Source organism: Kryptolebias marmoratus, linkage group LG6 (genome assembly GCF_001649575.2).
Source record: "Kryptolebias marmoratus isolate JLee-2015 linkage group LG6, ASM164957v2, whole genome shotgun sequence".
Taxonomy (NCBI): domain Eukaryota; kingdom Metazoa; phylum Chordata; class Actinopteri; order Cyprinodontiformes; family Rivulidae; genus Kryptolebias; species Kryptolebias marmoratus.
In genome coordinates this window covers 21,311,242-21,335,066 of record NC_051435.1, presented here as the reverse complement: position 1 = coordinate 21,335,066, position 23,825 = coordinate 21,311,242, and the positions used below count along the sequence as shown (strand labels likewise).

Genomic DNA, 23,825 nt, shown 5'->3' with positions numbered 1-23,825 from the left:
AGGTTTTATTGTTTTTGCAGACAAAGAAAGTCACATTCTGAGTAAGCAAATAAGAACAGCGCCGTGTCCTTCAGGAAACGCTGCCTGACATTCTGCATTTTTATGGCCTATTTTAATGACAGAGTTTCCCCTTAATGGCATGTATGGCTGTTTAAAACAAATATAACACATCCATAAAGGTTTTATCACAGCAATAGTTTTGCAATTATGTGCTAAAAGTGGCAAAAAAAAACAATGTGCAAAGTTAAAATTTGGCGCAGCAACATGTCATTCAAAACATTCATATATCATTTAATTTTTTTAAATTTTATGTTGTTTTTTTTTTTTGGAGGGGGGGGATTTATTTTAGAGTACCAAAAAATAATAATAAGAAGAAAATCAAGCGCAAATCGCTACACAGAAACAACAAACTTCAGCTCTAAAATGAAAAAAATCCACACATGCTTCCATACATGATATTTAAACTGTTTGCAATGTTTTACTAATGGCTCCCATTTTGTGTCCTTTCTTTTTTTTTTACAAAAGGATAAAAATAATCTATCTACGCAATTTATCTGAAGGTAATCCCAAGATAATGGAGTCTCTGCCTTGCTGTAGTCACAACACAAACCTTCAGTAAGAACGCTTTAAAGACCAACAGATCCTTTGCTCCGTTTAGCTTGATAGCTTCCCTGCTTTGTCTTCCAGGCTCTTTAAAGTTTGTTCTTCACCCAAACACCCGGACCTGATCTATGAACACACACGTGCACACACACCCAAACAGCTGAGCGCTAAAGTGCTACAACAGGTGTCCCTTATCCACACCATCTTACAGAACCTGGAGCCTGGAGGAAAACAGCAAAGCAAATGAAGGGGAGACAGGAAGAAAAGATATGTGAGATTGTCATCTAGTTTCCCCCACCTCAACAAAACAGAGGCTCGCCAAGGAAAAAACAAAAAAAACGGAAGCAGAGGGACATGTGTCAGCGTGTTTGTCCGCAGTGCTCCGACATCAGAAACACAACCGAGTGAAAAACAAGAAATAGAAAAAAGGACAGGGCTATTGAGGGATGAGAGGAATGAATGATCAACACAGAGGAGAAGAAAGATCAAGCAAGATAAAGGCAGACAATAAAGAGAAGTTAGATCAGCTAGTTTTTTTTTTCATCACAGACTCTAATCTGAAGTCTGAACAACACAGACAATAGTGTAATCAGCATTTAAAGATGAATGCATTTTTTTTTCTCTGATGAAAAGAACAAAAATACCCATGTAGGAGTCTAACTTGGACTGTGGTGAACTCATCCTGAGCTGTAACTAGCAACCATTTCAATTTTCAATTTTACCTGAGGATTTATGTAAGTATTATTGATGAATCATGGTAAGCTAAATAAAACCAGTATATATAAAGCACTTGATTTGACCAACAATAACTTTAGTTTAATATTTTATTTTATCTTTTCTAAATCAACTAGTTTGATGTTTCAGTGCAAATAAAAATATTAAAAGCATTTGCCTGTAATAAAAGTAGCATTCCTTGAAGAAAGGCGTATCGCCCTTGGCCTTGCATGCCAAGGTTTTAAATAAAGATTTTGATTATTCTGTTAGCGCTCAAAGTATGTGTTGCGAAGGACTCTCAGCTATTACCACACCAAAAATTAGCTTAATAGTTAGAAAAGGGACTAAATTACCGCCATTTTTTTTTTTTTTTTAGGATGATTAGCTGTGGCGGTCATCTGGATGGATTGACTCCAAAAGTTGTTCAGTTGTAGAGGTACATCCAAAGAATACTTTCTGAAAGTATCATCAAAATCTGTGCAGTGGTTCATGAGATATTTTGCAGAACAGAGACAAATGAACACACAAACACAGACAGTTACATGATCGCCTGCCTTTCATGGCAGCGGACAATAATGAAGTAGGTATGGACTTAGACTTCTGTGGCATCTGGCAACCAGCATGGCGGTTTTAGGTTCTTTGAGTCCTGTGGTTTGTGGGGTGAGGCCTCATGAATCAGGCTTGTTAAGGCACATCCTGTAGATGCTCATTTAGTTTGGAATACAGGGTCTAAAGACTGGGTCAAGACTTTGGGTTTTTCTACCGAATACCATCTGGGAGTTCCACGGCCACTGGAGGAAAGAGCTCCACTGTTATTTATCTTCATTGCTTTAGAGAAGACACATCGTGTCTAAAGTCACTACCAACTCAAAAACTCCCAAAACACACAACCCTGTTATTTTTAGGGGCCCACTATAGGTTTGAAAATATTATTCAGTGAGGACTTCAGATTTTCAGAGGAAAAATACACATTTTTATAGTTCACAGTACAAGAAATTAAACCATCTCATTTATATCGTCACCCAGCTTTAACTTCAAATCATGCTGCATTCACTGTACCCAAGATGTGGGAAGAAGAAATGTTTTGTTCTTCTGTGACTATAATCTACTTTTAAATGTCCATTTTGTGTTGGCACTGGATGAAAAGTGTAATTACAGGTATGATAACTGTGAACTAATATAGCAATTACATAAGATGGGGCTTGAAAAGCTACTGTATGCATTTGATATACTGTACCTCAGCAATATGTCAGTTACATAAACCTTGCTAAACATTTGGTTCTGTGGGAATATTAAGAAGCTCTTCTGCTGTAAGACTGACCTTTTTTTCCACCGAAGATGATCAATAAAGAAGTTTAATGGGAAGCAGCTTTGGTTATTTCAAAGATTTGGGGTAAACAAATTGAAGTTGCTGAGACATCTAATCTCAAGGTGATGTAAAATGAGCAAATCCTGTGCTTTTAAGTTTTTGACAGACCTAAAAGATACAAACCCCCCACAGCATGACATGTGCTGTGACATCAGTTTTGATGAGCGAGCCAAGAACAGCGAGTATAAACTAGGTGTCGTGTTGAGGGCCTCCAGTGGCCCGCCAGGTCCCCTGATCTTTATCCATGCAAAGGGGATCAACTCAGACGTCAACTTCAACCTGGTGCCAATGAGCCAGATGTCGAAGGTCAGTTATGAGCTGAATTGCCACAGGAGAGGATACAACAGCTGTATGACTTTGCAGCACCCTATTAACATGGGACCAGCAGAATCAAATTTCTACATTATATATTTTATTCTCTTTATAATTTATTCTATTGCTTGTAGTTAATGTAAATAAACAGATAACAGTATTATCTCACTGAGGGGTTTAAAGTGAAATATAAATGTGTAACTCATATAGGTAGGTTAATTATAGCAGTGAGGTCATGCTGGTGTTTTGGGGTGGTTGTCCTTTCAAAAACAACCACAGTCCACTGGTTGTAAGCCAGCATGCCGAGGTGATGGTTAACAGTCAGAGAAACACAGTGTCACTTCAAGGAAATGGCTAACCACCAGACCAGTTCTCTAGCCAACTCTGGCCTCCAATTTGGTCTGCTTCTGTGGGGACCGCAGGAACAAAGACGCATACCTAAAAAGCCTGAAAACATTGGAGAACCAGAAAACAATCTTTGGCCTCAAAGGTTTGACCTCAAATTCTATATCACGAGCAAAAGAGGAGAACACACCCACATGTGCAAACACATGGCAGTAAAATTCTGCTTACCACACCTAAAGCACTTCCATGATCTTTTAATTATGAATCACATAATGACCTGATGATGACAAATCCACAACATGCACTAAAACTGCAGGAACACCTAAAAAGGCAGAGAAAACTATAAAACCAGATGGGTACACCATACACACAAAATATTATGAATTACTTTTATTTTACTATATAATGTGTATATAATTTACCAACTACTCCTTTAAACTTAATGCTATTTGTGACTAAATTTGTAAGGGCGTTGCAAAAATCTATTTGTCCTCATAAATAAATAAAAAAAGAGCAAAATTCATTTAAACTAAGCACTATAGTTAAGTAGAAACCATACTAGCATAAAGGATTGATAAAATAAACAATATGGTTTACCATAATTCACATTTATGATACAAAAGTTGTAAATATGCACATTTACAACTGAAAGACGTGCATGTAAGGCTTTACTGAGTGAATAAAAATGCTCCTTCCATTTTGAGATTTAAGCTGCCAAAGTAAAGCTGTAAGCTTCTGTTTATTTTGCTGACAATAAATATAAACCTCTTTAAAATTAATATAAGCAATTAAAGGAGGATAAACATTATAAAACATTTCACAAGGACTCGGGAACGTGTGAGGGGTGTATAATCTGGCTTTCGAACAGTTCATCCAAAAGTAAAAGAGAAAGTAATCCAAATATTGTCAGTAAAATCAATTACTGTTAGATTTGGGCTTGATAAGAATATCAGTGTTGGCTTCAAGATGTCTATCTTGGCTAAGGTCACCGATCCAGACTATGTGATCTTGATTTAGTCCAATTTATAATTTGGGCAAATTGTAATGTGCAAGTTTAATTTCGAAGCCAAATTGCACAACTAAATATTGAAAAATGTCCAGAAGCCTCAGACTGTGCCTGGAAAGGACCGTGGTGGCCTTTTTATTCTTTTAGACTGTACAATAACCTCCATTTTCAGAATTTCTCACAGATACGCAGGGACTCCAAATTTTAAGACTCAGTTTTTTTTTGATTTTAGAGTAACTATTTATAGTTCCAGCTGTAAACATCATCCAACACTGGCAGCAGAGTAACAGCTGAATTTTCCACTTGTCTCTGATCTTTTATGCATCCTTCTGGGATGAAGAGGAAGAGGGACAGAAGGAAAGATGAATGGGAATTCAAACGGAGCTCAAAAGGTCCACCGATTGTACTGTGGCTCTCTGTAGTGAGAGAGGGTCACTTTGACCCGCTCACACTGGGAGAGAGACACAGAGATACAGATAGAAAGAGAGACATGACATCAGGACGAAAAGAGGACTCACGCTTTCATCTGCCCGCTACTGGTTCAACCCACCACACCTCTGACAGGACACTGGTGTGTGTGTGTGTGTGTTATGTACATGTGTGAATTAAAACTGAAAAGACAAGAGAAGCTCAAGCTTTGATGTTTCTCATTCACGCCGACCAAACACTCAAATGAAAACGTGGACAAATGGAGAGCACTGTGAGTAAGAGACTGTCAATCTTTTGATGTAAAGCTACCTCCTACTTCCTCAGTTCCCCTCATATCTACAGATTCCCCACTTCACCCGAAGCCCTCCGTCCAAACCGACTCACATGGTCCAACGGGGGCCTGAGAATGTGCTTCAATGCAACAACAGGGGCCACCAATCATGAAGACATGCTTTGTGAGTGTGTGTGCTTGTGTGTGTGTGTGTGTGTGTAGGGAGAGGTTATGGGGCGATGGGGAGTCACAGCCTTCAAACGAAAACCATTTCCTTCAAAAGGAATCTAAAAAGCAGCAGTTCCCATTTGTAATTAGTTGAATACATTTTGATGTTAAACAACCAATCCCTCACTACGTACATGGATGGAGGTAGAATATGCATATGCAGAGGTTGGACTTGAAACAAGTTCAAAGAAATAACAGCGAAAGCTAAAGCTACATCCTGTGGTCGCAACCATCAAGAGATCCTGTTTAGAGCAGTGTCTTCTTTAAAGAATCGGATTTCCTTTTAAACTAAAAAAAAAAAAAAAATTGTTTTAGTGAACTACGCTTTCAAGATTTTAATTGCCAATATCAGTGTTTTGTGTTGATGATTAGAGCCATAAATTAGTTTGTGTTTGCACCTCTAATGTGCAAAATATTTCACTTTGTCTTTACTAACACTAGTGATACAAACACATGTTAAATTGAAAAGCAAACCCAGTACTGGTATCAAGATTGCCTAAAAATGGGCTCATTTTAATTAACACCAATATTCACAACATTCTTGAGGTTTCTACATCTTCATATAACTCCAATCAAATACCATCAAAGAAGCTCTTACCAAAAATAAAAAAGACTGTCTGATTTCTTTTTCAATAAAATTTCATGAAAAAGACCAAAACTGACCTTGATTGCAATTAACAGCTTTATACTTTATATTCGTTCAAGTTAGGTTCATTAAACAAATCTGAGCAGAGAAATAAATAGGTCACTACTAGTCATTATACAACAAAAGAGGAAATACCTTTCACGTTTTAGTTAATTTTTACAAAGCAATGGTAAAATAAAAATCCATTTTATATTCAATATTTGAAGCTTATTACACATTTGTTAATTTTAACATAAAGGCTCATTTGAAAGTACAGAAAGCCTGAAGTTTTCTTGAGAGTTATTCTACAAACTTTACACATCTTTCCCTTATAAATGACATTAAAATGTTATTTTTATTTCTCTAGAGATGATTAATTGGGTTTGAAATACCGACTGGGCCACTTTAAGATTTCCACTATTGTTCTTAAGTAATTATGTTATTTCTGTGTTTTCTTGTTGAAATTTAAACCCTTTGCCTCAACCTGATGTAAAGTACTCAAAAAAGGTTTTAGGTTAATGATTTAATTATTTTCTCCATTCATTGCTTCCTTATCCTGACTGATCCTGCAGTAATTTACAGAAATATTAACCCCACAGCATGGCAATGCCATTACTGTGTTTGACAATAGAGATGGAACAAAAAGTTTAGTGTTTGGTTTTCTCCATACATGGTGGTCATTGTAGCCAAATAAACCAAACAAAGAAGTGAAATGCAACATAGCTCAGCCTTCTGCTTTTATACAAACTAAATAACAATTAGCCTGTTTTTCTTTTGTTACCAATGTAGTAAACTGTAGATAAGCAGGACAAAACAACCAGGCCTGAAGATGTTTCTAAAAGTAAAAGAATGTTGAAACGTTTGAGAAGCATTTTGGGAAAATATCCATTCTTTACTTGCCTTTTAAACTTTTCAAATGTAAAAAAGTCACGTGTCAACAATATAATAAGTGGAAGGCAAAAAAAGGGGATAAAAGTGGTGAGATAAACAGCAAAGAAGGAGAAACGATAACATTTAATATTCTTTGTTGCTGCAGAGAACGTTTAAGATTGGGTTCTTAACAAAAAAACACATTTAAATGAAAACTATAAATTTATCAAAATACCTGCACAAGCCCTGCAGAATTAAAATATATTTTATTTTATTTAAATGGGTTTTAAGATCTGTTAATTACCACTGCAGGGGGGGGTAAGAAGGGATACTGTCATATGAATGCAGGTACAGCATGAGACATGGAGACAAAAAGAGGAAAAGCTTGAATGAGCTGGAGAAAGCAAACAAAAAGAAAGGAGGGATAAGAGGGAAATAAATGAACTGAGGGAGCTGAGGTGTGTTCTGTATAGAAAATAAACGTATCCAGCTGTCTGATCCATCCCGCTCTGACCTGAAACCCCTCCAACAAACAACTTCGCTCACAGCTGACCACTGGAGCATCCCCAGGCTGCTTTCACTCGCTCTCATTCATTTATTGATTCATTCATTCATCCATTTTTCCTCTCTGTCAATGCTTTAAGCCCACCAATTATCATCAGTTGCCCCCAGACGGCCTCTATCCTTTTTCCTGTTTCAGCTGTCCTTTCAGGCAGCCCTGCATTAATAAGCCAGTTGTTACAAATAAAAAGGGAGGTGAGTGGTGATTATTCAAAGCCCTCCTAAGAGAGAGTGAGAGGAAGGCCACGTTTCACACCCAGGGAGAGCAAAAGCCCCGCCTGCTATTTATGGGGTTGTCCAAGGGCTTTGTATGAGGACTAACTGGAATATTAAAAAAGGAACTAGCAGTAGTACTATGTTCATATAAATTCTTGCACAATTAAAACAGTCAACAAGTACATTCAGCTATTAGCTCACTAACAGGAAACAGAGGTTATGCATTCTTCTACTGATGATCTTTGATTTGTTATTCTACTGGTCTGATCCCAAAATAAAAACTAGGAGAAAGTAAAATGAGTGATAATGAAAGTAAATATGATAAAAGATTTGATAAAGTAAATCTGTATGAGCCAATTTATACAAAGGAAGAAGGGTTAAAGACTGATGTTTTCGTCCATGTCTACATGTGCTCTGTACTGTTAGCAAAATATCTCGTGAATCACTGAGCGTATTTTATTGAAACGTTCAGAAAGTACTCATTTGGTGAACATCAACAACGGCGTAAACAAACACAAACATGGCTATAGATCAGTGAATTTTACCAATACTGAGCTCAAATTTGGTGTGGTAGTAGGTCAGAGTCATTCACAACACCTACTCTGAGCGATAACAGATCACGTGAGCTCATGCACAGTATTGCACGAGATTGTGCATAATGGTAATTTCAAGGTTTAACCAAGTTGATCCAAGTCTAAAACTCGGGCGTGAAAGGTGACAGGCAATTTCTTCAAGGAATTCTAGTCCTTTAACTAATATAATGTTTGGTTAAAGTGTTAAGAAAGGTTTTGGGTTTAAGTTGTTCTAAATGGCATAAACTTGCTCTTGAATCAGCCCTGCTGTGAGAAGCTGTTAGCTTGACTCAACCATGAGAACCTCTTCCTGATTCTCAAAAACAATTTAGGTCTGAATGTTGTCTACTGCAGGTAAAATACTGATTACTCATAACTCCAAAAAGACCAAACTACCCTTCCACATAAGCTCAGGCCAAAAAAAGGTTGTGGTGTACATCAATTTTGCTTGTTGTTTTATTGTTTTAGCTTTTTTAAATGGTAGAAATTTAGTTTTTGGATGCAGACGCAAACAGTGCTTTGTCTGAGTGCCTTTTTTCCAATCGTTGAATTACTTGTATTCTGTAATTTACACTTTACTAGTTTGAGCTTTCTTAGGAAAGAAGGTATCTGCAATTAATACTCTGAACTCTGTCCTGCTAATTCATTACTATCAGTTTTTCTCTTTGTATATTAAGACTGGATTCAGTCTTGTTTCATAAAAAACGAATAAAGATGAAGTTTTTCTTTGTTGATGAAGTTCCTAATAAATATTTCAAAGAATCTAAACTCTGAAAAAATATGTTTTTGAACTTATATTAGTGACTTGAGTGTAATTTAGGCAAGCGCGTGGTACAGTTTATGATGCAGTTTCTAAAATTTTTTGATGAAATATGAACGAGGTCAATTTGAAACAATTAATTAAAAAGAGCAAATAAATAAATATAATAAAATTATGAACAATATTTATTGACCGACATGAAAAATTCTGCCTGAGAATTTGCGTACACAGTATGTGTGTGTTTGTAAGGACCACCTACCTGCACACCTGAAGCTCTGAGCAGTGAGCCCCTTCTCAACAGCCAGGCAGGTAAGAATACTGAGGAAACTAGTGGTGACTGACTGCCGTTTGGCTCTTTGGGCCTCCCTTTGCCTCCTGTCCCTTGTTGGTTTGGATCTCAGCAGCACTTCTTGGACGCCTGGAGGTCCTTCTCCTGATTCTCTCATCTTTTCTTCTGCAGGCCTGTGTGTGTCGACTGCCTCCCGTAGAGCCTTCACCCAGTCCCGTGTCTTGATATGATCATCTGCCTGAAGTCTGAGTACCTCTTTGGGGAAAACAGCTTGAAAAAATTTCCCTTTATCCATCTGTGACTCCTCATTCCCTGGCTCAAGATCATGCTGCACAGCCAAGCAGGATGCCAAGGAGTACTGGAGGACAGGTTGGGACACGGATGGACGCCCTTCAGTAGGAAAGGCCTGGAAGGAAGACCTTGTTAGGACAAAGGTGAAGGCTCGCCAGTTGTTCTGATCCATCAGCAGGTGAAGCAGTCCAGTTTTGAGGATTTCTTGGCAGCGTTGGGTGAACAAAGGAAGAGTGGTGGGTCTGCTCAGGACTACAGAATTAGACTGAAGGCATAGTGATGCCTCAGCAGAGGTTGAGGTGTCGCTGTCACCATCGGGTCTAGTGTCGAGCCCAGACGGAGAGGGTGAAGAGGAGGGTGACATGGGTGTGGGAAAGTTGGTGATCTGTTGGTTTTCCACCTGGTTTTGTTGCCTTACAGGTCTGGCAGCCTGAACCTTCTCCCATATCAACCGTCTCCATTCCATGGCGTCCCATTGGTTCGCCGCCCTCAGCTGGACACGCGTGCTGTTGAAGAACACCGCCTGGAGCGTGCGCTGGTCGCCAGGCTGGCTGGTCTGACTGGACTGGCCGCAGGGCGCTTGTGAGATGACGCTCTGGCAGTGCGACAGGGAGTAGGCGGTGCCCAGCTGCCGGTTGGCACTGCTGTCCAGGGTGTAGAGCCGGAGCTCGCAAGATGTCAGCTCAACATAGCAGGGTGTCCAGCGGCCCCGGGGCCCCTCACGCTGCTCCATCTCCCCCTGCTTCACCACACTGCCACTGCTGCTTTTATCAGCTGGACAGAGACACAGAAGAAGAAATGAGACACAGATGATTCATGTACGTGTGTTCATGATCAGCTGTTTTATATAAAGAACTTTCCACCGCCAGTTATAGCTCCTGAGAGCTTAAACGAGAGAACACAGTTTCATTTTGTTTTAAAACTCACAATCAGCTCTCACACCTACATAACTTTAGTACACTTTTAAATTCTCTTCAACAGGCATTTTGCCACAAAGCTAAAGTTTCACGTTTTATTTTGATGTTCCTTAGAGCAAACACTTAATCAGTTTTTGACGATGTAAAATGTGATTCAATGAATTCAGCAGAAATGCAGGTTAACACAACCCTTTCCACAAAACCCTTTCAAGCTGGGCCTGATACGCCTTCTTCCCATTTTGATGGGACTTGTGAAAGGACCGAGGTGGTAAAAGGATTTAAAGTCAACTTGAAACTATTATGCCTCTGTGCCACTAAGGGAGGTTGGGACATAACTATAACGGTCGATATATGAAAGGGTAACACTCAAGGGTGTGATGTAGTGATGGCAGACTGCCTGTGATTCCAGCTGGCTTCATTTCCATTTAGAATGGGAATTTTTCAATGAAGATCATATGTATAGTTTCCACGTCAATGCTGCTGAGTTACACAACACACTTCCTATGGCTCCATGAAGTCGGCTTGTGTTTGTGTGAAAATCATTGTGGAACATGGCCAGTTTAATTGAAAATTTATGAACAGCCAGAGGCAGCTTAAAGAGGGGCTTGTCTTCACAGCCATATCACATTAAATATTTCCATAGAACTGGCTATGATTTTTTCTCCCCAACATTTTACACCAAAGTAGTGTTTACAGTGCTTTTTAAAAGACTGGTACACCCAACAAATTGACCTTTTAAATGTGAATATGAAACACATGTCGGTTTCTAGCATGTCTAGCATATGTAGGGCCCAATATGAGCAAGGGGAGGAAAGTAATGACTTCAGAGGACATATTGATGTATCAACAAGCTATGTGTACTATAATAGCCAGGAAACAGGAAAACTCTGTCAGATTGTAAACTAGTGTGTTACATTAATGAAATGTTTGCAGCATGATTAACCTAAACAGAGGAGCGTTAGTTATCAGCCCTGAGAGTGAAGCATTATTTATGGCTGAAGGCTTGTAGAGTTAAACTGTTACTGTGTGTGAAGTCAAACCCTAACAGGTAGACATGAAGGCTAATTTAACAAAGGAGTTTTCTTCGCAACAATCCCTAATTCTCATCTCAACCCTCCCAAGCGTGAAGTCTGACAATCTGCTAGACTTGATTCCAGTTAAACGTATTTGCATATTGATTTATTCCTTTTAGCAAATGTTTTAATATGCAAAGTCTGTGACCTGGAGGGAAACCATGTCTGCTACCGTTTTGGTAAGATTGATGAGACCCTGGACTCGCCTCCCTCAAGTTACCCAGACCTATAAATTGACTTTTACTCTAGTATATTAAAGAAACAAAATGTATGTTTTTGCCAATTAGACACCGTCTGGTGGGCGTTAACAACTAAATCAGTTTTGTCGGCTTGTTTCAGAGGTTGAGTATAAGTGATTTTTGATTTTTTAAGTTAAACATCAACCCAGTAAGAACTAATTTAAATATTTACAAGTAAAAATGCATGGATTTCTAAGGCTTAAACTGGCTTTAAACATTTATGACAAGGTTACAAGACTTTTTTGGTACAAAAAAAAAACATGCTTACTGCTACAACAGCCACAGAGCTGAATCAGTGCATTGAAACTTAAAAGCCTGAACACAAATTTGACTTAACCCTGATTTAAGAAAAAAACAAAACAAACAAAAAAACTCTGCTTTTTTATAAACTTGTTCATGCCTTTTTGCATTCATATGTCCAAATAAGAGAAAACACATAACTTGTAAAACCATATTAATGTTTTGTAGGATAATAAGTCTTTGGTCTTTCTTTCACATAGCAAGTGCTTCATTCTGTTTCCCCCGTTTTAGTGAAGAAACTTCAGATTGAAGCTTTTAGCAGTTTTGAAATCCTTGTCCGATGCTTGGTCAATTTTTGGCTCACAGATATGTGATTGTTGCTCTTTTTCTTTGTACACTAATATAGTAACAAGCCAATGCAAAAGCTACCAAGTTGAACTGAACCAAATGGGGTAGAGAGACATTTGTGTGAGCAGAAGGAGAACCCATTACATGTTTGTGCAGATTGGGATCATTTTTGCAAAACTACAATAAAAGAAAAACAGAGATATAATAGATATTTTTTGTCATAAGAAGAAAACGGTCCTTGACTCACAGCTGTGGCTTTTCCTCCTGTATTTACTAAAGAACCATATGTTTCCAATCTAACAACCAACTATAATCACTTCAGAACTGGCCCAGGCAGAACATGCAATGTTTAAGGGGTTGTCAGGTGATGGAAAATGTCCAAAAGGTTCAATCATAGATTACTCGTATGTTGTAATTTTTTTTAGATGTAACTTTGAAATCTGTCTTCCTGAGGCAATTTATTTTCATTGGACATGCAGTCTCACAACCCAACCCAATCATTCTATAGTAATTATGCTTGCTATTTTCTGTATCCATTTAATCTGGTCAACCTCTAGTCACATGTTTTGCAGAAAAATAATCTAATGCAGTGTGGGTTTGATACAAAATCGAGCAGTTGTGCACAAATGCAGCTCATTTGTTTGTGTAATCTCACAAGGTTGCTAATGCCTGACACAACTCTGCATGCCAATGTCTTTGGATGTATTACATCTTTAAATTCCTCCAGAACTACTAAATTGCCAACATTACAAATGCAGCCCAAAGGTCTGACAACTCAAAGCTACTTGGACTTTTTCTGTCTAATGCAATATTATTATATTTGATTAATTTCTTGTGCAGTAGTATGCACACTTCACCGAAAACTGGGCTACAAATTGTGTCTTTCTCAATTATTGACCCACTGTTTGTTTTTGGTTTTAAATACACAGTGAAAAATGCTGCCATTTTGAGAACCTTTGAATTCTTTCTCTTATCAAACCTAAAAGAAAAAAAAAAGTTTCTCACCGAGTCTGTAAGGCTATATACAGTATGTATTTTGTTTATGTAAAACTGTGATAATCAGTTGCATTTACTCTCTAAACACCTCCAGCTGTCACTAATGGAAAGGCAAACAGGCCTCTTTTTTTGTTATTTACGTGAATAAAGAGACACAGCGAGGCTGAGCTAAATCACTTTGCCTTCTGCTTATTACCGTCCTCTTCCTCCTTCTCTTCTTTCAATACGCATCGAGCCAAACTAAACAGCCTGATATCTTTTCACACATATGCTAATACTAAATAATCCTGCCAGTATCAGGGGCAGGGTAATTGGGTTGCCTCTTCTCTCGCCTCATTTGAGTCCATTTGCTGACAGGATTACAGGCTATTATCCCTCAGGATCCCTTAGGATCTCCTTAGGTTTTCAGATGGCCAAAACACACAAACAAATAGGCTGTGTGTGTGTGTGTGTGTGTGTGTGTGTGTGTGTGTGTGTGTTTGGCTCGCTGTCTGAATACGGAGCGTCACAGCTGTGTCATTTTAAGTTATCATCATCTTCTATCATTATTTCTTTCTCTGGGTAGGCTTCAACCTAAGTACAGCACACGCCCCAATCTGCAGCACAAATAGTCCAGACTTCTGTCCTCCAAAAGCCTCTCAAAGGCTGAAAAAGCTTTTCAGTGAATGGACTGCCGATCAGAGCAGAGGAGGAGGTGGAGGTGTGGATGCAGGTAAGGGCCAGCCTTCTGGTAAGAATTAAGAATACTTCAGGTTCAAGGATTTGGTCACCAGAGGGCAGGACCTCATCTTCAACGAGTAAAAGCAACTCTCCATGCCACAAATGCCCAATTAGGCAAATGCAGAGGCATTAAAGGGTCAGTTCACCCAAACTGGAAAACAGACAAGGGATCAAAAGTATCTAAATACTGACAGATGAACTAAATAACATTGATTACCTCATAAAAATTAGTAGGTGATTGTCATGGGTTACGAACAAATTAGATGATACCAGTTAGCTTGGATGCAGGAGAAGGAGGCAGGAATCAAGACTGCTTTTAGACAATGCTTTTTGATGAGACACAAAACTACAAGACCTTATTTAATTTTGTTTAAAAACAGATTACATTGGTTTAAAGTAGCAAAGAAGTTCTGCAGTAAAACAGCAAACCACATCTCTTACATAACTGATCCCACGACAAGTGACCAAACAAACTGTAAAAACTTTACAACCTAGTTTCTTTGCTTTAGATCAGACATGAGATACAAGTCTGATGAACATTTGATATGAAAACGCTTTTCTTTTCTTTTAATTTATACTTGGCTTTACAATTTGCTGTGGAAGCAACTTCTTAAAAGGGACAAATGGTAGTGAACAGAGTCTAAGCATCTGTAATGGTAGAGTCACACTGTTTTCTATTTTCCATGCACGCTGTATTTGGAAATTCTTCTAACATCTGTCAAAACATAAGGAAACGAAGAGTATTCTGTAAACATTAGGTCTTGTGATGCATTTGACGTATATGTAACATTCTGGAAGTGTTCCCGTCACACATGGGTTGAAAGGTAGGAAAAATGCAGTGCACTGTGGTAGAAGCATGGTATATGCTTTATTGTATTGGCAAAACTTGCCTAATTTGTGATGGTGCGACGTTTTGTTCTTCCGTGTAATGTTGCTGCAGCATATCTGTGGTGTTTGCCAACATCCTCTTGTTTCAGTTCTTCCATGAGCCTGTGATAATGTCTGAATCTTCTGGGTCTTTTCATTTCTTTTTAGTGATCTCAGTTTGGTTATTTGTCTTTTGTTCTCCTCATCTTTAAGTGAAGTCCAAACCAAACTGACAACAGCGACTTGCACATCAGTTTCTTCCAGGTTCATGTTTGTGGAATGAACAACAAGTAAAAATGTAGATCTTATAGGCACACATCATGTGGTTGAACCCAATATGCTTACTGTACCAAAAAAAGCACTATGTACACTTTGTTCGTACTCCTATAACGCCACATAAACTTCAACAACGAAACGTGTACACAGCAGCAACCACATGAAATCCTAAACAACATTGTATTTATCCAATATACCTCTCCAAAATACAAAGGAATACACAGCTCTATGAGACAGGCACAAGCAACACCTATTATGCATAAAAGCACCACAAATATGCCACAATACCCTGACAGTGCAGACAGTCTGTTTGCATAGCTTAGCATGAGACTGAGCAAGTTTAAAATTAGGTCACTGCTACAGAACCTTTGTTAATAGGATGTATATGTGACATTTTAAAGTTGCTACTAAAATTTAACAACATGACCAAAACAGTGGGGCCACCTTGTGTTACTGGAGATCACACTATGGATGCTAAAGTATCAGATACATAAAGGAGGAGTGCTGTGATGTCAATTTTCTTACATTCTCATATCTTAAACCATAAAAAAGCAAGGCAAACACACATCTATTAGAAATCTTAATGCTTGAACTGGGTCTATGACCACTAAATAACAGGAACGTTAACTTCCAGTTTCAGTCTTTGAGGGTTGTTTTTTGCAAATCCTAAAGTTTCAGCTGTCACTCAGCAGACCGAGTGACCGAGTAAAACAGTACAGTTTCTTTGAAGTGCTCCTGGTGCGGAGAGATGAGAACCTGCTAGCCAGGGTCAATGGAATGTCTGTGTGTACCTCCTGTGTGACTTTGTCCCAGACTAGACACTGAAAATTAGTGTACTCAAGAAACATGAGAAAAAATAACACAAAAAAGTGAAAACACTGGAATTGTTTGGGATGTGAAAGAATACAGACTGCTTCCAGTCTGAAACAAGTTTAACTTAAATTTGTAAAACGTTCAATATAAATGATAGTGTTTTCATACATAAATTCCTAATTGATCAAATGTAAATACTGACACAACTTGCAAGTGAACTCACCTTCTTGCTGTTGGTTGAGGATCATGTTCTTCAGCGTGTTGCAGTCCACGGCGGGCAGGCCATTGTCAGTGTACGCAGACGGACGGTAGTTGACATCTGATCTGGACCGGTTGTGTCCCTTTTTAAAAACTGACTTGGATGAGGAGTTGCCAGACTTGTTGGTGCACTCCTGAATATGGGCCGCCAGGTCATTGGTGGATCGTGCTCGGCTTCTCTTGCCGTGCCTCAAACCCATCCCCAGCCCCAGCACACTGACGTTGTCCGCCCAGGCCAGGCCCAGGGGCCCGACCTCTGGCTGCTCACCAGCCAGCAGACTCCACACGCCGCTGGAGCTCAGCTTCCCCAGAGCAGCACTGGACACATCCTGCAGCTGCTTGGGCTGCCTCTGAGGCTGCCGATGGTTTGTCTGAGCCAGGCTCGGACCTTGGCCTTGCATCCTATCCATGCAGTGGATAAAGTCCTCTGTTGCCTCCAGAGCAGGGCTGATATCACCCACCACGTCAAGTTGCTCAAGACCCTCCATGGCTGCACGAGGAATGGCTTTTCCCTGAGCAAGAAATCTTATTATAAGACCATTTTCTAAAACCAGCAAAGAAGCCTTGTTGTCAGTATCCACATGTTCAAAAAGCAAAGCTAGCAGTCACATGGACTAATGATAATCTTTTAGCTATGCTGAAAATCATTTTAAAAATATGCAAATTTCATAAACTGTTGTCCTAAATTAAGCTCTGCTCTTCATCTGAAGGCTTCATCCAGTTCAAGTCCTCCTTTTCTGTGATGTTCTTCAGGCTCTAAGATGAAGAGTCTGCTTTCTTTATGAGGAAGTGCAACTGCCGCAGCCTCATGCCAGACCCAGAACACAACTGTTACGGCCGAAATACAATCCAATTTGGACATAAAACTGAGACACTCAGCCAGATACACTCACTCTGGGTCAAAGGAAGCAGCAGAATCCTATTATTCTGGCCAATCGGATGGTTATAAGGTCAACAGATGGAGGCTGTTTGTAGCTTCACTGCAACACAAAGAGAAAGAAGAAAGAGGAAGCGGTCAAGAAAAAAAAAAAAAGCAAAGCAAACACCAAGAACAGAAACACAGCTGACTGAAAAGAAACAGATTCATTTCTATCAAATACCACTTCTTATTTTAACTGATTTAGTTAATTTTCTTTCGAGACTTTCTCAAAATAAAAGTTAGATGAAGGACAATGAAGGTTCACCTTCATACTACCTACCAGCTGCATCTTCAACACTGAGTGGAACAGATTTGTCTTCAGCAAAAAGAAATGTTCATCCTCCCTTATGTCCTGGTGAAATAACACTTCCTCCTCAGATGCTTATCACTGAACTGAGCAGAGAGGAATCGGGCCTGGGTGGGGTTCCCATCCATCCATCTGCCTGACCGCCCATCTGTTCTCATTCTTTCCACTACATATACTGTTTATATACACTTACTCATTTGTGCTCCTATTGATTTTCTCCTCCTACACATATCAATTATTTAATGGCCATTACATCACTGCAATGCCATTTCAGGTGAAAAAAAGTAAATATTTTACATTATATTGAATATAATTTTGAAAAACACAAATATGGACATGGTTTCAGGAGAATTTAGTTTATATATTATGGTAAAAGCTGATGACTAGAATTAATCAATTTATATTACACTGTCACTAATACCCACACACCACCATATTTAGCATGACATCATGTGCCTGCAGATCCAGCTCTGATGTAACAGTGCATCACCATCATCATCATCAGTTACTCATCAAACATCCCTCTGAACTCTCGATGAATCACAAACACACCAACTGTTAAAATCAAATTACCAACTCACTGCAACAGAGAACACAAAATACTTTTTTTACTTTATTTTTACAGTCAGCATTTTAAAGTCTCATCACTTTTGCCAACCACAATATTCACAGTTCAATGACAGATTTGAAAAATATCTTCATTGTATAAGGTGTTAATGTAGCAGGTCTTGTCAAAATGAAACCTGTGCAAGTTTTTAGTCTTCTTAATGAGTTTGAGACTGCAATGTGCTGTATAATACAAATAGCTCTTTACAGTAAGTTTTGTATTTCGTATTGGAGCAAAATCTAAACATCAACATACAGAACAAAAAAACATCTTGAAAGCTTTTTAAAACCTCAAAGTGTATTGGTAAAACTTAATAAAGCTTTCAGTTTAATAACACAGAGAACCTCATCATATCTAAAAACTTACAGGTCAGATGCATTTGGCAGATGGACAAAATTAAACTCAAATACAAAAATGATTACCAGCTATCAATATGTGGAGCGTCTGATGTCACAAAATAAGCACCATATGGAAGTTTTAAAGAAAGTACTTAACCAGCATGGCTGCAACATTCTACTTTTAATTCAAAGGGAACTTTTTTTTCTCTCTGAAAGAATGATTGGACCAGAACACACAGTGAGGAAGCACTGCATCAAATGATCATTGCCTGAAACCACCTAAACTTAGCTGAGATAAGTCATTTCAGCTGGACTATAATTAAGAGTAAAGAAAAGTGCTAAACATTTAGGAACTCAAAGACCTCATCAAATAGACTTGTGTCTTCAAACAATTAAGATAAGACATTAACTTTTTTTCCTTAATCAGTGCTTAATTTCTGTTTACGTTTTAATCTAAGTGTGTATGTGTGTAGTTTTCTTATGTGCAGAGCTTCTTCCAAAAAGCTAAAAAAGGATATATTTGTGAATATTAAGGTATGCTTACTGATAATGAAAAATTGTTATATACATGTACCAAATCGCTCAAATTATTTAGACACTACCCAGCAGACATGGATATTATGAAGATGTAGTTGTATAACTTAGTTAAGCAGGCCTGACTTTGTCCTGCCAGGTAGCAGACAGAATGTCCTAAATGTGCCCTGATGACATTAAAAATGATCGGAGAAAAAAAGGCCATTATGTGTAAACCTATATCCCTATCTGGTTTTCTCAATGAGGTGTATGGCAAACACAACAGGTTCCATAGGGTACTCCCTGCATTATGGCACACTCTTAGTTAGCTCTCCCTGGGCAAGATCATATACGCACCCAATGTTTTTAAAAACCAGGGAACCACATCTATATTATCAGTAGTTATTTTTGTCCTAATAAATTTTTGATCAGACTGAAACTAAATTGAACTTTGTTATTTGTTTAGTGGTTTTGAGATTTCAGTATAAAATAAACATGACTAAATACACATCAGATGCACCCTAACTCAGTGTGTGCTCCTCTACAGGTGAACACGCTATTAAATGTAAAAATGCATAAATGTTCCATTTTTTATTTAAAGTTAACTCAATTTATTGGTACTTCTTACTCATATGTTCTCATGTACCATCCACTATTAAAAAGTTTTATCATTTTAAGGAACCTGATGAATACATGTTAATGAAATTAATTCTGCTTTTCCAGCTGTAACTTTGTTAAGATGAAATTACTAACATAAACATACAAAGAAAACAACCTTTTGACAAATTATTGTGTCTATGAAATCTGACGCATCTTTACCTCTTAGACTAAATAGACTGTTTTATTTGAATACAGCTTTCCACAATGATCATTTTTAAAAACACTGTCATGATTATGAATGTATATGTCTCATGAGTCTAGCATTAGCCTAAATACTGATACTTTGTGTGTTGTCTCTTTGCCATTGAGTCAGCATCTCGGTAATGACAGAGGTGAAGCTATAGGTGAGAGTGAAGGAGATTTACTAACTTATAAAGTTTCTTCTTTGTCACAAGACAAACACAAAAATAACTACTTACTCATAACTGGTTATCTGCTGGGGAATCTTTCCGAATAAGGCCCGAGTTTATCCCTGACTAATAATGAGAGCTAACAGCTAACGTTAGCCGCTCTCCATCATTGATCAATGTCATTTTAATAACACACAGACCGCTTCACTTTGCTCTAATTACAAACAGTGTGTTTCTTTATAGAAGTGTTGGTAATATCTGGTGGTAAAACCGGTGTCGTGGACAAGCTGAAGAAAAATAAATCAAGACTTACCTTACTGTGTTTACCATTATGTCATTTTACGGTCCATCAGCGTGAAAGTCCTCGGCGTGCAACGCAGACTGAATAAAAGGTTCCGCGTGCCGTTATTCTTTTTCTTTCTTTCTTTCTTTCTTTCTTTCTTTCTTTCTTTCTTTCTTTCTTTCTTTCTTTCCTTCTTTCTTGTTGCAGTTCAAACTTTACGACCAATGTTGTGAAACAACTTGACTCTAACATTACAACACACACAGGTGACAGACTCGTGACAGCTGTCACAAGTCTTGTCCCCTGTGACAAGATAAGTGTCATAAAAAAAAGTAGAACTGGTAACACTTGAGTTTATCTGCACCAATAGTACAAAGTTAACATTTCACTTACCCATTTACATTGTTCTTATTTGGGCCTCCATTAAATTATGAGCAAAATTAAACTTGTGACATATTTTTATTAAATTAAAATGCTAAAAATATACTAATATAAACCAAAATGTTTATAAGCGTTCTTTTTTTTAAAATTATAAATATGGAGTAATTTAAAGCATTTTCTTTTTATCTTAGAAATTTTTATGTCAGAAAAAAGGTGAGCATTACATCACCTGAGTAAATCATTTATTAATTAGGAATAAATCCTGTATGTCATGAAATGTATGGAATAGGCTATAGATTTCATAATTAAATAAATGTACAGTAAAGTTTTTATTTATAGAAAATAGATATAATTTAAATAAAGGAATGCATCAACACAAAGGTGAGCAATAGTTGCTAAGTTGGAAAAACGTACAGCCATCTTTGTGATTGTCTGGTACAGAGGTCTGAAACAGTTAAAGGGACATTTCTGCCCTTCACTCATTTAACAAAATGTGTCAAAACTTTGAGCATCAACTGGTGGCCTGCGAGCCCCTTCCAATAGAAGGGCCTTTTATGGGCCATTGGGGGTGGTCATACTTCTGCTACAAGATGGAAAAGATGGAAATAAAGATAACCCAACTCATTAAGTGTTGTATAAATTCTGCATATAAAGACTTGTTTGTTACATTATTAAACTAACAATAAAATGTATAATAAATTGTCAACATTTACTTTTACATGTTACAATAGAAAATACCATATTCAATTTGAAGACTAAACTATGCAACCTGTGTGAGTGCTTTTTTTCCATCCTTCCATCCATCCATCCATCCATCCATCCATCCATCCATCCATCCATCCACCCATCCATCCATCCATCCATCCATCCATCCATCCATCCATCCATCCATCCATCCATCCATCCATCCATCCATCTCATGAATGCACAGGGAAATTATGCCATTCTGAAATAATAAAGCATAAAATTAAAATGAACATAATTATTAGTCTAGTTTCTTAGATATTTAATTGTGACTTCTTGATTGTTTTCCCTTTAAAAGCAGAGACCTTGATTGATTTATTTTAATTATGTTTCAATCAAAAACAGGGTTTTACTTTTATTTCTTATGTTTATCAAGTTGATTTATCATCTGTAAAGTATTCATAAAATATTTGGAAGAAAATAATCACACTGTGTGGCTGGAAGTTGGATTAATGAAGTGTTTAACAGGCTAACGAAGTACAAGCATGAACAACCTAATTCACTTATTCGTTTGAATATAATTTAGTATCATTCTGCCACAGACATTTTATTCACAAATTTGCACAAATATTGGACAGGAAAACTGCCATCACTAGCCTTTTCTGTTATGGTTATGAATATCAATAATATTAATTTCCAAGTTATTTTAGGTCAGATCTACAAAAAGCTGCTGCAGAAAGACCTAAGAGCCCCAGAACCACAAGTTGAAGACCCCTGGTTTATTTGTTGATTATTAAATATAATGTCAGCATTCCTTAAAAAGAGTTGCACATACTTGAGTTCAGTTTTAATTAGACAATTCTCCTAATAAAGTTAGAAAAAGTTGGAAATATTTTACATCATTGCACTATTTTCCATTTCTGTTTTCTATTTTGTAAGCAAGGATCAAAGACATTCCATCTAATCTTTTTGAGCCTTTTAGGTTTTTCAAGGACCAGGCTCTGTCTCTCCCTGATGTGTTTTGCATTAAACCACTTCTGATACACACAGTGCATTTCCATTATTTTCATTATCATGAAATGGGATAAAAATCCCTAAAAGGTATGATCAATACTATGGATGGTGGAAGGATGTGGTACATTTACTCAGTCGCACAAAAGAAAGGTCATGTAACACGTCTTCACCGACAAATCTGATCAAGATGGGAAAAGGACCTCAGAGAGGAGGACAAAGCAGAGGTGGAGAATAGTTTCCTGCTAATGGGCTCCTTGAAGCTGACCTGGCACCTAAAATATCTGTGTAACGGGGAAAAACACATAATTCTCCTCCAGCCAGGTTTTTCACAAAGGCTCAATCAATATGAAGAGCCAGTGAAGTACTTCTCAGTACCAAAAAAGAAATACATATTTGGTAAATAATAGAGTACCCCATCATATTTGCAAACATGTTCACTGTTTTCTTGTATTGCAAAGCTTTGGTATGCTTTGCATTGGATATTAACCTCATCTTTTATTGGCATCCGAGCCAATTTTCATTTTTTACTTAGTGAAGAGGAGAGTGAGCTAAATTAAAACCAGCTTACAGCACATAAATAATAACTGTGCATCTATACAGAGCCTTCTGATATAGATAAAGTAGTTATCTGTGATGGTAAATAGAGCCTGTTTCAAATTAATGGCAATCAATAATCAAATAGTTTGCACCGAACAGGACCCTGATTTTGGAAAAGTTTCATTCTCCATGCAAAATAACAAAATGTAGAAAATCTAATGATTGATGCTTTAAATTAAAAATTTGCATCTGGTAATAAATGCTGAATAATTAGAATAACTTTGTCATTGGAAGATGGGGACAGAAAACAAAAATCTTGATTGTCTTCCGCAGCTGTCCTGAAATTATTATGAGTTTTCAAAAGCCTGTCTGAGAAAGCCTTAGCTGGACCTCATCCTACTCCACCTCTCTATCTGAATCGTCTTTGTCCGAATTTGTTTTAAAAGAGAAGATGGGGAGGACTGGGTCACCCTAATGGACACTGTCGCACAACAATAGTCATACTTGTGTGCATATAATCTGATAACTTTAAGCAATTTCAGTCCTTTTATTGATTATGACTTTTTAGTGCATTAAAAAGTCAATAAAAGCTCATTTAATTCCAGACTTGAACATGCTATCTATTCATCAGGAAATTTCCTCACAAATACATCATTATGTATTTTCAGTGAGCACAAAACATGTTTGCATTTAAATAACAACATTATTACATGTTGTAAACTTTTTCATTATGATTGCCATTCAGCTTCTGTAATGTCATTTGTCATAATCTTACACTGCATGAATGGATGTCCAGACATCGGTGGTCCATTGTTGTGTCTGAGCTTTCGAAATCCTTTTAAGGTAAGTGCTTGTGCCTGGAAATCGAGACTGATGCAACAAATAAGCACCGGCTTTAGGAAGAAGACCATCTCTGCTCTATCATTTCTCATCTAAGAGCAATCTCACCCCCTCCTTCCCTCGACTCGTGAGCTCAGGTCTCCCTCTGTCTTGTTAGTCTTTCCTGTGTTTCCTCTTTATTTTG

The 23,825-nt window shown here is 37.7% G+C and overlaps 1 protein-coding gene across 1 annotated transcript in view; it reads right to left on the bottom strand.

Moving 5' to 3' along the window:
* The window catches only part of LOC108238837 (frizzled-5-like), a 61,707-nt gene extending 41,073 nt beyond the window's left edge, over positions 1–20,634 (bottom strand). The window contains exons 1-4 of the mRNA XM_017421150.3: positions 20,216–20,634; positions 17,102–17,188; positions 16,174–16,720; positions 9,141–10,235 (exon numbers count right to left, since the gene is read on the bottom strand). Coding sequence (XP_017276639.1) covers positions 9,141–10,235; positions 16,174–16,696 — 1,618 coding nt within the window. The 5' untranslated portion in view covers positions 16,697–16,720; positions 17,102–17,188; positions 20,216–20,634. The remainder of the gene's footprint in view (positions 1–9,140; positions 10,236–16,173; positions 16,721–17,101; positions 17,189–20,215) is intronic.
* Positions 20,635–23,825: the final 3,191 nt, after the last annotated feature.